The following is a 15,433-nucleotide window of genomic DNA, read 5'->3' as shown; positions in this document are numbered from 1 at the left end:
TCCTCCTCCTCTTCTTCTTCTTCTTCTTCTTCTAGTGACCTTTAGGGCCACACACTCCTTTCTCTGTCCCCCAGAGAACTTTTTGGGGAGAGTACCACTCTCACAGTAATCCACCACACATTCCACCTAGCTGCTGTCCCTCTCCACCTTCACTGTCACCTCTGTGCTGAGCTTAATCCCGGCTCGGTCCTCATAGCCAAACACCAAGTCTGAGTGAGACTCTTTCCATCTGCCGTACTTTTCAGATCTATCCACAGTTCTCCACCTGCAGATGCTACCACCTCAGTTTAATTATTACAACAATGTCCAAATGAGGCTGGGCATGGTGCTGCACACCTGTAATCCCAGTACTCGGGAGGCAGGGGCAGGAGGATCACTCCAAGTTTGAGGCCAGCCTGAGCTACAAAGTGAGCTCAAGGCCAGCCTGACCTGCATAGGGAGACCCTGTCTCAAAAAGACGAGAAGAAAAACAAACAAAAAATGCTGGCCAGGCGTAGTGGTACATGCCCATAATCCCAGCATCTAGAGGCTGAGGCAGGAGGATTGCCATAAGTTTGGGGCCAGTCTGAGTTATATAGTGAGTTCAAGGCTGGCCTGAATCACACAGTAGGACTCTGTCTCAGAAAACAACAAAACAAAACAAACAAACAAGCCGGCTTCTCAGGGATCCCTCACTCCTCCTTGAAGCGCTATCTTACGGTATCTGGTCCATTCTTACCTTTCCAGCATCACGGTGAACAAACCCTGCTCTACTCAGGTTCTTCACACTCTTCATTCCTTCGGTACCTAGAGTTTACTGTGCTTTCTTACTTCCAAGATTCCAAACATGCTCCTCTTTCACCCCTTCGTCTTCCTAACACCTCCAGCCTCACTATCACCTCCCGTGTGAAACCTTTCCTCAACTTCTCACCATGATTACCAGGGGCAGAGGATACAGCCACCACCTCACTCGCTAGACACTTTCCACAATTAAACTCCCAGGCCAGGAACCTATCAGTTTTGGATCACTGGGTACAATTGGAGAATAAAGTCTACTTCTAAAAGGAGGCTGGCTGGGCATGGTAGGCACCGTGTAATCCTGGCCCATGGGAAGCCGAGGCTGGAGGACCTCTGTGACTGCAGGCCAGTCTGACATCAGTCTGGGATACATAGTGAGAGCCTGTCTCAAAAAAAAAAAAAAAAAAGAAAAGAAAAAAAAAGAAAGGAAAGAAGGAAGGAAGGAAGGAAGGACTGCGGAAAGAACAACTTGACCTGGGGCTGGGGCTCAGTGGTGGTGTGTGTGCCCAGCACACACGAGACACTGGGTTCAATCCCAGCATCACCATCAAAAAGAAGTAAAATCAAGACAGTCTTTCTTCTAACAAAATTCTCAGCAGCCACACTACTCTTGTGTAACTAAGGCGCTATGATAATCAAAATCTATTTCACAGAAATTTACAAAGCTGGGCCAGAGAGATAGCGCAGTAGAATAAGCACCTGCTTGGCAAGCGTAGGGTCCTGAGTTCAATCCCTGGTACCACCAAAAAAAAAAAAAAAAAAAAGAAAAAGAAAAGAAACAAATTTACAAAGCTCACAAAACCTGAAGTCTTGGAATACTTTGGGTAACTGACTCAGATGTGTGTCCAGGGAACATCACCGATTTTTTCCCCCATAATTTTATTGATAAACAAATAGCAATGAGACAGTTAACATCACCGATTTTGTTTAAAGATTAGCCCTCACTCAGACAGCAGTGGAGTTTCAACTAGCTGTACTGAAGCAAGATAAGCCACTCTGGCTGGAATTTTAAGGAAGTTTATCCAGGGCTAGGGTTGTGGCTCAGTGGCAGGGCACTCTCCCCCATAAGAGGGAAGCCGGGGGTTCCCCGGGGAGATGGCTCAGTGGAATAAGCGCTTCCCTGGCAAGGGCAAGGGCCTGAGTTTGATCCCTGGTTACACACACACACACACACACACAAAAGTAGCAGGCAGGGGGTGGGGGTAGGGAGCAGTTTAAACAGTCATCAAGAGGTGTTTAAGAATGCTACAAAACACACACTGGGTCTCTAAAGGGAAGCTCATTCTACCCTGCACTATGGCCTCCGTCACACCTGTTGGAGTCCTCTCTACCGGACTTGACTTGATCAGCCCAGCCAAAAGCAGAAGGCACTCGTGGTCACTCAAGTCAGAGAAGCCTATTTACAGTCAACCAGGAGCTCCTGACCCAGAATTGGCTCAACCCCCTCAGGACATTTAACTCCACTCCCAAGGCAGAAAACCCTCCCCTTTAAATTTTTTTTTTTTCTGTTAACCCACTAAATTAACATTATTTTGAGTCAGGTTCTTTTAAAACTTTGCTAATATCAAGGGCTGGGGTGTAGCTCAGGGGAAGAGAGCTAATTTAGCATGCACAAGACCCTGGCTTGATCCCCAGCACCATCAAAATCCAAAAAGCAAACTCTGCCTCATGGAGTTTACATGTAGGGTGGTGGAGCAGGAACAATAAGGTTTCTCCATTCTTTCCATTTTACATAAAGAACAACTTTGATATCAAGCACAAAGACCTACACTGCTTTACTCCTGCACCACACTAGTCCTGTGAAAGCCTTATACTTAGTATAACAAGGCGCAAAAGACATGGAACAAGAGGAAGAAAGGAATCAGTGTCATGACTGCTAAAAGCAAGTGGAAAGGCTGGCGTGGTGACTCATGCCTGTGACCCCAGCACTCGGGATCCTCAGCATTGCTGAGGCAGGAAGATGGCCATGGGCTCGAGGTCAGCCTGGGCCCTAGAGCGAGTTCAAGCTAGCCTGAATTATAGGCAAGCTTACCTAAAAAAAAAAAAAAAAAAGCAAATGGGTGACACTGTACTTTGTCACTGTGCCAAGTTTTAAGTTTTTCTTATGCTCAAAATCAGAAGCAAGCTGAGTGTGGTGGTGCACACCTGTAATCCCAGCACTTAAGACACTGAGGCAGGAGGATTGCGGAGACTTCAAGACCAGCCTGGGCTACAAAGTGAGCCCTGGGTCAGCCTGAGCTGCACAGCAAGACCCTTTCTCAAAAAGACTTTAAAAAAAAAAGTCAAGCGCTGATGAACGCTGACAATTAGCATTTTCTACAAAGGTACTGTGTATTTCTTATTTTCTTTTGTCACCTCTACTTGTTATTTACACAAATCCAAAAAAGATAAGCCTCCTTGCTTTTCTTCAGTGCATATTAGAATAAAAAGAAATTAAATGATATTTTTTCAAAGGAATGGAACCACTGAAAGAACATTTCATTGCTCATCTAAGATTCACATGACTGTGCTTTAGTCAGAGAATTTTCCTACTACTTGGAAAAAAGCAGGCTTAGTCCTCTAAACCTTGCAGCTATAAAATTGTAGCCTTAAGCTTTTTCTCTGGGAAAACTACTGGTAATAGGACGATTTAATACAACGAAGGTGGTTTCAGGGTGTCAATTATCAACACAACTGGAAACCACTTTTTCTCTTATTATAGATCAAGACCCAATTTTATTTTTTATTTATTTACAGTATCAGGGATTGAACTCATCAAGACCCAATTTTTAAAAATTTAAGAAAAAAAAAAGGGGCCAAGGAGATGGCTCAGTGGAATAAGCACTTCCCAGGCAAGCTCAAGGGCCTGAGTTCAATCCCTGGTTCCGCCAAGAAGAAAAAAAAAAAAAAAAAAAAAGAATCAAGACCTACCCTACCACCCTTCCCAGAGGTTTTGCCTTATATTTTTTTGAGAGAGGGGGGTCTAGCTATGTGGACCAGGCTGGCTTTGAACTAGATTCAAGCGACCCTCCTGCCTCTGCCTCTTGACCAGCTGGGATTGTAGGCGCGCATTCAGGTTCCCAACGCCTACAAACTTGAAAGTATGACGCACTTTTCAAACTCTGAGCCTGTTAACCCAGGACTGATTATACACTTTCAAAATCGATGTAATTTTATGGTTTGCCTAACAACTTTTTTCACACTCCCTGACTCACCTACGTCGTGCCAAACACTGGTAGGTCCTTGGACTTACAAGGTGAGAAAATGGGATTTTGCATCAGGCAAGAGTAACGCACAAGTAGATTCACTAGCTCCAACATGGTAGAGGAGCCTCTTCCAAGAGGAAGATGCACAGTTCACAAAATGGTCTCAGAAGTCACTGGAAGCTGCGCTCTCTACCCCCAGCACGCTCTTTTCCCAACATCGTGAACACCCGCTAAAGCGTTAAGTGAGAGGGTTACTGTAGATTCTCGTGCGGATTCCTGCCAGATTGAGCGCCCGGAGCACCCCGAGCAAGCACGGACCGCTGGCTGCGGCGGGAGGCGGCGCCCGGGCGCCGCGCGCAGCACCGGACAAGTCTCGCGAGCTGCGGCGCACATCTCCCGGTCAGGGAATCGCGCTCCAGCAGGGAAGCACGAGACTCGCGGGTCGGGGCGACCGACTCCGCAGCACGCCGGCTGTCCAACGCCCGCCGCCCTCCCTGAGCCGGACTCCAGCCCACCACCCCCGGCCTGCCCCACGGCTTCACGAAGTTCAACCTAGCCCCTCACCTGCTTTTGTACATCAGCGTCGCTAAGGGCCATGGCGAAAGTGACACGACACCGGCGGGCAGCTGCTTTTAGCTCAGTTGTATATGAAGCGGAGAATACAAATGAGAGCAGAAAGCTCCGCGCAGCTTTCAGCTTCCTTTAATTTATAACCGGGACTTCCGGTTCCTGTCACATGACCATGCACAGCCAATAGGAGGGGGAGAAGGCCTGGAAGTCCCACCCCTCCCTGACGGTCTCTAGCTGTGCGCATGCCCAGCTGTCTCCTCAACATTCCGTTCTCGTGACTTGGGTTTTTTTTTTTTTTTTCGGTATTTGGTTTTTAACACACGGCTAGCTCCGCAGTTCAGGCTATCCTTGAACTCACTATTTAGCCCAGACTGGCCTCAAATTTATGGGCGATCCTCACGGTCTGATGAGTGCTGGGATTGTAGGAGCGCGCGGTGACTGGTTCTGCTGAGACATTCCTCAAAAAAGAATTCCTGTATCGTTTTTCCCCTGAACTCAGGAATACTGATTGTTCACAGTTCTAGGGAGAAGAAGCCAATGTCAGGGTGCCAGCTGATTGGCTGCTAGGAGGGGCTGTCTTACTAGGTTTGTTTTCTTGTTTTTTGCAGAACCGGGGATTGAACTCAGGTCCTTGTGTTTGCTAGGCAAGCACTTATTCCACTGAGCCAGCTCCCCGGCCCTTAGGTTTGGTTTTGGTTCGGGTATTTTATTGTTTTTAAATTTTTATTAGCACACGGTTGGAATGCATAATGATTACATTCCTTGTGGCGAGTTGGTACCGGTGTATAACGTCTTCTTGTTACTTCTTCCCCTCCCTTCACTCCCCCTCCGTCTGTTGGTCCTCCATCTAAAGTAATCAGCAGATTCTGTGCAACCCTTACGTGTTTTTAAAAGTTTAAATACTTAATATTTATACCAAACTAACATGTATTACAACTTTACTTTCTTAGCTTTGATGGAAACAAATTCATTAATATTTCCCTTTTCGTTAATAAAATTTATGGGAAGCGGTAAAGTTGAATTCAGAACTGCCCTGGGCGCCACAGGACAACCAACATAGGGATAAACTAATTATTGGTTGGGTAAGGAGGCTCTGTAGCATCTATTAACTAAGGCGTGGCCAGGTGTCTTCTTCTTTCTTTTTTTTTTTTTTTCCTTTGGCGGAACCAGGGATTGAACTCAGACCTTTGCGCTTGCCAGGGAAGCGCTTATTCTACTGAGCCACCTCCCTAGCCCCATCACTTCCCTTTCTCTATATGTGCCGTCTGATCATATTGTTGGTTGGAGTTCATAGAATCTCTGGTAGCTGCCTGATTCCCCCCCCCCCCAACCGGGTATTGAACTCAGGCCCTTGCGCTTGCCAGGGAAACGCTTATTGCACTGAGCCATCTCCCCAGCCCCGCTGCCTGATTTTCAAGTGGCTTTTTTTTTTTTTAAATTTTATTTATTTATGTGTGTGTGTGTGTGTGTGTGTGTGTGTGGCCAGCTCAGCCCACCAGGGGGCGGGGCTGGCATGTGGTGCTGGGGGATTGAACCGCGGTCCCTGTGCTTTGCTAAGCTTGTTCTAAGTAGGTGCTTTAGATCACTGAGCCATCTCACCAGCCCTTTCAAGTGGCTTTTATTTTTCTCAAACTACTAAATTTTTTTATACCAGGAATTGAACTCAGGACCTTGTGCTTGCCAGTCTAGTGCTGTGCTCTGAGCTTTATCCCTGGCCCTCAGACTACTAAATTTATTGACCCAACAAAGTCCCCACCCCCACCCTCCTCCCCAGGTTGCAAATGGAACCCAGGGCCTTGCTCATGCTAGGCTAGTGCTCCACAGGCCAGAAAATTTCACATTAATGGATTTTTAAGTCAGCTTTAGATTTACAGAGCATTAGGCAGACAGAGCAGAGTTCCCATAGCTTTTTCTCCCCTCACAGGGCTTCCTCTGTGATTGACATCCTATATTAATGTGGTGTATTTGTTATAATTAATTAACTAGTATAGCTTATTAATTAAAGTCCAGGGCTGGGGAGATAGCTTGGCTGTCTAAGTGCCTGCCTGGCAAGTGCAAGGACCCAGGTTCAATCCCTGGTGCCGCATGCAGTGGTGCATGCCTATAATCCCAGCACTGGAGAGGCTGAGACAGGAGGATCACAATGAGTATGAACTGTGTAGCAAGACCCTGTACCAAATAAATAAATAAATGCAATTTTTTATTTTTTTTTACCTTTTTTTATCATTTATTTGTGTGTGTGTGTGTGCGCGCGCGCACATGTGTGTGTGGCCAGCTCAGCCCATCAGGGGGTGGGGCTGGCTGGCATGTGGTGCTGGGGGATTGTACTGCAGTCCCTGTGCATTGCCAAGCTTGTTCCAAGTAGGTGCTTTAGACCACTGAGTCATCTCTCCAGCCCAATGCAATTTTTTAAAAAGAAATAAAGTCCGGGGCCGGGGAGATGGCTCAGTAGCATAAGCACTTGCCTGGCAAGCACAAGGGTCTGAGTTCAATCCCCGGTTCCACCAAAAATAAAATTAAAAAGTTCATAGCTTATTCATACTTCTTCAGTTATAACATATTGCCCTTTGTATGTTCCTGTGAGAGATAAAAATATTTTAATTAACCCATATTTCTTTAACCTCTCTAATAAGCTCTTATTCACTGAATTAGCTGGGTCAATAGCAGACAGGGGTGGGGCCAGGGAGATAGCTCAGTAGAATAAGGACTTGCCTGGCAAGCCCAAGGTCGTGATTTTGATGCCCAGTACTACCAAAAAAATAGCAGACAGGGACAGGCAGGCTGTAATAAGACACCAGAGATAAGGTACTGGGGTTGCTGGACATTGTGTTGCATGTTTGTAATCCTGGGAGGAGGCTGAGGCAGCCTCCTTGTTATGTGTTCAAGGCCAGCCTGAACTTTATAGTGAGATAACAAGCTTTCCTAAATTTCTTCCCAAGAAGTCAAAAGGTCACAAATAACAGCAAAAAGGAATGTAGAAGAAGGAAAGTAAAAAAAAAAAAAAAAAGGAAAAGGGAGGTGGGGAAGTTACAGGTGTGGGCTGAGACAGATTGCTGGGGACAGATTGTGAACCCAGATCCTAGACGGGGGGATGGGCTGAGGGATTCGCAGAAGTTAGGAACAAAAACACGCAGCTTCTCGAGTCGCCTGCATCTGTCTGTGTGAGGGCCCCACTCTTGCAAGAGTACAGCCTTGTTTCTCCTGCCTCTGGAGTCCCGTTTCCTGTGGTTTGGCATCCGATTCCTTTCTCCCAGTTCTGGGATCCCATCCAGGCTACCACACTGTGTTGCTTGCTGTGTTTTTTGAAGCTTCCTTTGGCTATTGCTGTTTCTCACTTTGTCTTGAGTAACCTGATAGTTGTGAGCAGTATTGGTTAGGTATACGACAGGCAGGGACTATTGGAATTTTCCTCGTAATTATATAGGGGTTGAATTTTAGGCAGATCACAGGCATAGTCAGGGATATAGCTCAGCAGGTTAAGTGTCTACCTGGCAAGTGCAAGGTCCTGAGTTTGATCCTCCATATTAAAAAAAAAAAAATCACAGGTACGGTATCATGTCAAATCAAGGTCACACGCTATGATTTTTTTCTTTTTTTGCCTGTGCTAGGAGTTGAACCAAGGGAATTCCAATATATACATACACACAAGATAGATAGATAGATAGATAGATAGATAGATAGATAGATAGATAGATGGATCTATCTATCTCACAGTTGCAGCCCAGGTTGGTCACCAGTTCATAGTGATTCTTGCCTGACTTTGAGCTATATATTTTTATTTTTGTCTTCTTTTTTTCAGACAGGGTTTCGCTATGCATTTCAGGCTAGCCTTGAACTTACTTTGTAGTCCAAGGTGGCCTTGAACTCATCGAGATCCTCCTGCCTCAGCCTTCCTAATGCTGGGATTACAGGTGTGCACCACCATGATTGACTTTTGGGCTCTTCCACGGACAGCTTTCACAGTGGTCCAGTGCTTGATATACCATCACAGGCTTTCCTATAATACAAAACCAAGCTGCCCAAATGCCAGGGAATAGAATTGTTCACCTCTGTACCAAGAAGGGAGGGAGGCCACTCTGTGTGTGGTATTTGCTCAGGCAGACTTTGAGCGGTTCCGCTGTGTGACCTAAAGTTCTTATGGGATTGTCTCAAGTGAAGAGGCACCGTCAGGAGGGCCTCCTGGGGCTCTGTGCGTGCCAAGTGTGACTACAACAGGGTCAAGCTTGATTTCCTTATTGAAAGGAAAAAAATTGTGACGTCACTGTTAAAGGCACAAGCACAGAGTCAGAAGGCGTTTAGGCCAGGGAGATAGCTCAGTGGCGTCAGGGTCTGCCCGGCCAGTGCAAGGTCCTGGGTTCAATTCTGGGTACAAAAAGAAGGCTAGGGGGCTGGTGAGATGGCTCAGTGGTCTAAAGCACCTACTTAGAACAAGCTTAGCAAAGCTTGGGGACCGCGGTTCAATCCCCCAGCACCACATGCCAGCCAGCCCCGCCCCCTGGTGGGCTGAGCTGGCCACACACACACACACACCCACACGCACACACAATAAATAAAATTTTTTTTAAAAAGGCTAAATAAAAGATGTAGCTCTTTGAATAATAAACAATGGAAAGACTAAAAAAATTCTTTTTAAAAAAGCTTTGAGGCAGTTCTAAATCAGCCAGTCTGACCTAGGAGTAATCCTCCTATTTTAGCTGCCAGATAGCTGGGATTACAGGAATATCATTCTTTTAAAAATGTAGGGGCCAGGGAGATGGCTCAGTGGAATAAGTGCTTCCCTGGCAAGTGCAAGGGCCTGAGTTCAATCCCCAGTTCCGAAAAAAAAAAAAAAAAAGTAAGCTAAGCAGAACCAGGGATTGAACTCAGGCCCTTGTGCTTGCCAGGCAAGTGCTTATTCTACTGAGCCATCTCCCCAGTCCCCTATATCTGATCCTTAAATTACCAGCCTGTGCTATAATCTGACTTTAAGGTCAGCCTGAGGGCTGGGGAGATGGCTCAGTGGAATAAGTGCTTCCCTGGCATAAGCGCTTCATAAGCACTTCCCTGGCAAAGGCAATAGACCTGAGTTCAATCCCCAGTTCCGCAAAAAACCAACCAACCAACCAACCAACCAACCAACAACAACAACAAAAAAAACCCCATAAGGTCAGCCTGAACTACATAGTAGACCCCTGTCTCCAAAAGACAGAAAGACCAAAGAAAAAAAAGATGGTACACATATTTGAGAATACCGGTAATGTTTTGGTTTGTTTTTGAGACATGGTCTCACTTTGTAGTGCAGGCTAGCCTTGAACTCAGACTGGTAATGTTTTTTTTTTGTTGTTTTTTTTTTTTTCTTTTCAAAGTTTTATTGATAAACATATAGCAATGAGACAGTTTCAAATCAAATCTAAAGTACAGTTTCAACGAATAATACACTGCATATATTCTTCTTAGCGGTTAATTGCTGTACAAGATGCGGACCTGACATCCCATTTACAAACACCATTAGAACAAATCATTCTATTCATTAAGAGAATGCAACTATATATCTATCCTGGTAATGTTTTTATAAGGAAAAGATTTTGCTACAGAACACTAAAGAGCACAGCAGGATGGCAGTCTGTGTAATGGAATGTAACTTGATCAGTAGTTTATCAATTGAACTGAAGCCAGATGATAGTGTCATGTCATTGTATTAGTTTTTGCATTGGTAGTTTCATTCCTTGGCATCCCAGAAGACAGATTTCCAGAACTACACCTTCCTCTTTACGTCCTAGGCCAGGACAAGGTGGATTATAGTCTCTCCTCCTATGTATTTGTATGATGTTCTTCAGAAGGCTGGATTTAGAAAGTGGGAGTGGCGATCTAATGCCATGTCAAATCGTTTATGAAAACTGATAATTTAAACAGATGTAGCACTGTCCAAGTCAATGGTGTCTTTATTTTTTAAAGAACTTGGGGCCAGGGAGATAGCTCAGTAGAATAAGCCCTTGCCTGGCAAGCGCAAGAGCCTGAATTCAATCCCTGGTTCCACAAAAAAAAAAAAAAAAAAAAAAGAAAAAGAAAAAAGAACAGCATGACAAACGCTCCCTGTGGTAGTACACTCCTGTAATCCCAGCACCCAGGGAGGCTGGGGCAGGTTGATTACTGAGTTCGAGGCCAGCCTGGGCCAAATAGTAAAACTCAGTCTCAAAAAACACAAAACAACAACAAAAATGGTGCGATGCCCTATTACTCTGAGACATCAGAGAATACCAAAAACTACGAAGAACAATTTAAATATTCATTTACTATGAACCTTCACCCCAGCATGACAATGTTTATCACAATGCCTCAATTTGTTTATTTAGAGAAGTGAGTTTTGCTGTGTTCCCCAGGTTGGCCCTGAATTCTTGGACTGAAGTGAAGTTCTTACTTCAGCCTCCCAAGTACCTGAAGTGGTAGGCACATGGTGGTCTATACCCAGTAATATTTTTATTTTGGTTGTTTTGAAACGGTCTCCATACGCAGGGTCTTTTTTTCTTGTTTTTAGTAAGGGTCTACAGGGTCTCACTATGTAGATCGGACTCATAGTGATCCTCCTGTTTTCAGCTTCCCAAACTCTGGAGTTACAGGAACATGGGCACTGGCCCAGCATGCTGGGGATTGAACCCTGGCTACTGTGTCTGCCTAAACAGGCGCTTTAATCTGCTGAGCCATTTGGCCAGCCTCCATATACAATTTAAGCTGGCATTGAGCTCACTTTGTTTTCTTTTTATTTTTTTGTCAGAACCAGGGATTGAACTCAGGCCCTTGCATATGCCTGGCAAGCGCTTATCTACTGAGCTATCTCCCAGGCTCTTGAGCTCACTTTGTGGCCCAGGCTGGTCTTGAACTTGCAATGCTCCTCCTGCCTCAGCCTCCCAAGTGCTGGGATTACTGGCATGTACCACCATGTCTGGCTGATGTTTTATTTTAAAAACATGTGGCTCAATAGAAGTGCATTTACCTGCCATGCATGAGGATGAGGATTCTATGTGCAACCCCCAGCTCTTTCACTCAAGCCTGTACTTCTGTACTGCAGGTGTGATTAACAGCTCCCTTTGTGAACCAGGTGTGGTGGTGCATGCCTGCAATCCCAGCACTGGGGAGGTTGAGACTGGAGGATTGCAGCAAGTGGAGATCAGCCAGGGCTACAAAAGTCAGCTCAAGGCCAGCCTGAACGGTGTAGAGAGACCCTGTCTCCAGATTAAAAAAAAAAAAAATCCCATGTTGTGCAGCTCCCCCTATCCTCTATGCTAATGTCCCCTCCCTTTTTTTTAGGGAAGGGTGTACAGTGTGTTCAGGGTCTCACTACTAGATCAGACCCACAGTGATCCGCCTGTTTACAGCCTCCCAAGAGCTGGGATTACAGGCGTGCATCACCATTCCCAGTCTCAATTGCAGTCTGGCTGCACCGAAGGCCCACGGATCGAACCCTGGGACCCTTGCTTGCTTGCAGACGCTTTTAATCCATCCGCTGAGCTATTTGGCCAGCCCTCTAATACCCTTTGACAACTGGTTTTGTCACTGTTTTGCTGATTCACCACGGAGCAGGCCAGGTCCTGTCTGATGAGAATGTGCCAAATTCTACAGACACATTCTCTGGAGTGAACATTTTTTTGACACAAGGTCTCACCACACAGTTCAGGCTGGCCTTGAGCTCACTTTGTAGCCTAGGCTTGTCTCAAACCCACAATGATCCCCCTGCCTCAGCCTCCTCAGTGCTAGGATTACAGGCATGCATCTCCACTCCCAGTAAAAAAATTTATGCATGAAAAAAACTGTATGAGTACAGTTATCTCTTACTACTTTTTCTTTTAAAATTATTTATTTATTTATTTATTTATTTATTTATTGTGTGTGTGTGTGTGTGTGTGTGTGGCCAGCTCAGCCCACCAGGGGGCGGGGCTGGCTGGCATGTGGTGCTGGGGGATTGAACCACGGTTCCTGTGCTTTGTTTAGCTTAGCTTGTTCTAAGTAGGTGCTTTAGACCACTGAGCCATCTCACCAGCCCTCTTACTACTTTTTCTATGATCACTCTCAGAAACTAAGATACAAGGATGCATAAAGACTTTATATAAAATAGCATAGTTTTTGCATATAATCCAGAACACTTTCCTGTATACCTTAAATTATTCTAAAATTCTTGCCACAGCCCTTAGTGGTACTAGAGATAGAAGCCTTTGCACTAAGCTATATTCCATATTCTTTTTTTTGGCGGGGGCAGGTGTCTCAGCCCGCCCTGGAAGTGGGGCTGGCACAGCATGTGGTGCTGGGGTTTGAACCACGGTCGCTATGCTTGCCTAAGCAGGTGCTTTAGACTGCTGAGTTATCTCACCACCACCCCCATATTCTTTTTCTTTAAATTTTATTTATTTATTTGTGTGTGTGTGTGTGTGTGGCCAGCTCAGCCCACCAGGGGGCGGGGCTGGCTGGCATGTGGTGTTGGGGGATTGAACCGCGGTCCTTGTGCTTTGCTAAGCTTGTTCTAAGTAGGTGCTTTAGACCACTGAGCCATCTCTCAGCCCCCCATATTCTTTTTAAAAAATTTAATTTAGTTTATTTATTTATTAATTTTTCTTTTTTTGTGGAACCGGAGATTGAACTCAGGCCCTCGTGCTTGCCAGGGAAGCGCTTATTCTACTGAGCCACTTCCCCAGCTCCTAGTTTATTTTGAGACAGGTTCAAATCACTAAGTCACCCAGGTTGGACTCAGCCTTCAATTCTTGCCTCGGCCTTCTACAGTGCTGGATTTTTGTGTGGGGTGGGAAACGGGGGTCAAACTCAGGACCTTGTGCTTGCCTGGCAAGCGCTTATGCCACTGAGCTATCTCCCTCCCCCAAGTGCTGGATTATAAGCTTGCGCCACTGGTTCAAGATGCTTGGACACCAGTTACAAGGAAAATGCTAAGTAAATAGTTGTTATATGGGGGCTGGTGAGATGGCTCAGTGGTCTAAAGCACCTACTTAGAACAAGCTAAGCAAGGGACTGCGGTTCAATCCCCCAGCACCACATGCCAGCCAGCCCCGCCCCCTGGTGGGCTGAGCTGGCCACACACACACACACACACACACACACAAATAAAAAAAATTTAAAAAAATAGTTGTTATATGGTATCGTCTGGGGAGGAAGGACAAGGAAAAAAGCTTTGATGTTCAGTCCTGGCAATACATTTTTTTCAAATATTTTAATCCATGCTTGTTTTAGTCCATACGCATGGAAGGCCTATTCTACATGTGAACCAACTGATAATTTTCTTTCTTTTTTTGATAATTTTCTAAATCTAACATCTTATATGAGATTAGCCTTGTGGAGAATTTTTTTGAGGGAGGTCCTTTTGGAGACAGGGTCTTGCTATATAGTCCAGGCTGGCTGTGAATTCATGGCCACCCGTTAGCCTCATCTTCCTCAGTGCTGAGTTTTCAGGGGTACGACCCCAGGCCTGGTTTGTGGAGAAACTTAAAATACATTTTCAGATAAGTTCTTTTAAAATTCCTTTTGGTATCGCGGATTGAGCTCAGGACCTTGCACTTGCCAGGTAGGCGCTTAAGTTGCTGAGCTGTCTCCTGGTCCTAACATTCTCTTAATAAGCCAGTCTGCCAGTGGCTTCCCCAAAAGTACTGGCCTAGATTCCTGCTAGGTTAGTCAGAGGGGAGGGACCTGTGTGTGCGCCGTCTACCACTCCCACTCGGGCTAACTAGAGAGTGGCAGGGCAGGTAAACTGCCTCTTGAGTTGGTTTGCTGAGCACATACAGGGACAGAGTCCAGTAAGTGGAAGTCAGCTTTGCCTTTTCGTGGTGGGGTGGACAGTGCGAGAGTCGTGTGCGTGAGCTTCCAGCCCCAGCACTACACACAAAATGGTAAACCTGCGCGGTGGCAAGCATGTCTGCAATCCCAGTGCTCTGGGAGGCCAACCGAGACAGGAAGCTCACAAGTCAGGCTGAACAATTTATCAAGTAATTTATCAAGATCCTGTCTCAAAAAATAAAGGGGTGAGGATGTAGCTCAGTGTCAAGGTCCTGGGTTCAACTGTGTCCTCCCTCAAAATTGAAAATTAATTTTGAAAAAATATTGTAATGAAAACAGCAAATAGTTTTAATTTAGGAAGACCCTTGTGCTTACACTTTTTGTCATTTTTCCCTCTTTTTTTTTTTTTAAACATTTATTTATTTATTTATTTAGTGTGTGTGTGTGTATGTGTGTATGTGACCAGCTCAGCCCACCAGGGGGCGGGGCTGGCTGGCATGTGGTGCTGGGGGATTGAACCGCGGTCCCTGTGCTTTGTCAAGCTTGTTCCAAGTAGGTGCTTTAGACCACTGAGCCATCTCACCAGCCCCCTCTTTTGTTTTTAACAAGGTCTTGTTATGTACTTCAGGCTGTCCTTGAACTCACTGAGTAGCCCAGGCTGGCCTTGAGCTCTGGGTGATCCCCCTGCCTCAGCCTCCTGAGTGCTGGGATTACAGGCATGCGGCAGCCTAACTGGCCCTTTTTGTTCCTTTCTAAACATATTTCTTCAAAGCAAAATGAGCAGTTTAAAACCCAGGTGACATTAAGTCATTCCTAGTGTATAAACCTCTGTCACCTCCCACCTGCTTGTTTTCCTCCTATCTGTTGCCTCATCTGACCTTACCCGGTCTGCCCTCATCACCTCCTCCCTTTGCTCACCACCTCAAGGATTTAGTTTCCTTTCAGTCTTGAAAACACCACAGTTTTAATGTATGTATCTTTTGGTGCTGGAGACTGCTAATTGGGTACTGCAGTTAGGTGAGCTCTACCACCGAGCTATTTCCCTGGCCCCTTGCTTTTCATCCTTTTGGTCTCCACCTAAATATCCCCTTCTTGAGGATAACTTTTCCAGACCATTCTTTCATTTATTTGTATTTTATTGGTACATTTTA

General features: G+C 45.6%; 1 protein-coding gene across 1 annotated transcript in view; it reads right to left on the bottom strand.

Annotated features, from left to right (window-relative positions):
* Positions 1-4,684, bottom strand: part of Atp6v1e1 (ATPase H+ transporting V1 subunit E1) — a 22,980-nt gene extending 18,296 nt beyond the window's left edge. The window contains exon 1 of the mRNA XM_004638844.2: positions 4,527-4,684. Within this exon, the coding sequence (XP_004638901.1) occupies positions 4,527-4,559 (33 nt within the window). The 5' untranslated portion in view covers positions 4,560-4,684. The remainder of the gene's footprint in view (positions 1-4,526) is intronic.
* Between the last annotated feature and the right edge of the window lie 10,749 nt (positions 4,685-15,433).

The sequence above is a fragment of the Octodon degus genome, unplaced genomic scaffold (assembly GCF_000260255.1).
Source record: "Octodon degus isolate 3935 unplaced genomic scaffold, OctDeg1.0 scaffold00104, whole genome shotgun sequence".
Taxonomy (NCBI): Eukaryota; Metazoa; Chordata; class Mammalia; order Rodentia; family Octodontidae; genus Octodon; species Octodon degus.
Note: the sequence above shows the minus strand (reverse complement) of the source record. Positions and strands in the feature narration are given on the sequence as shown.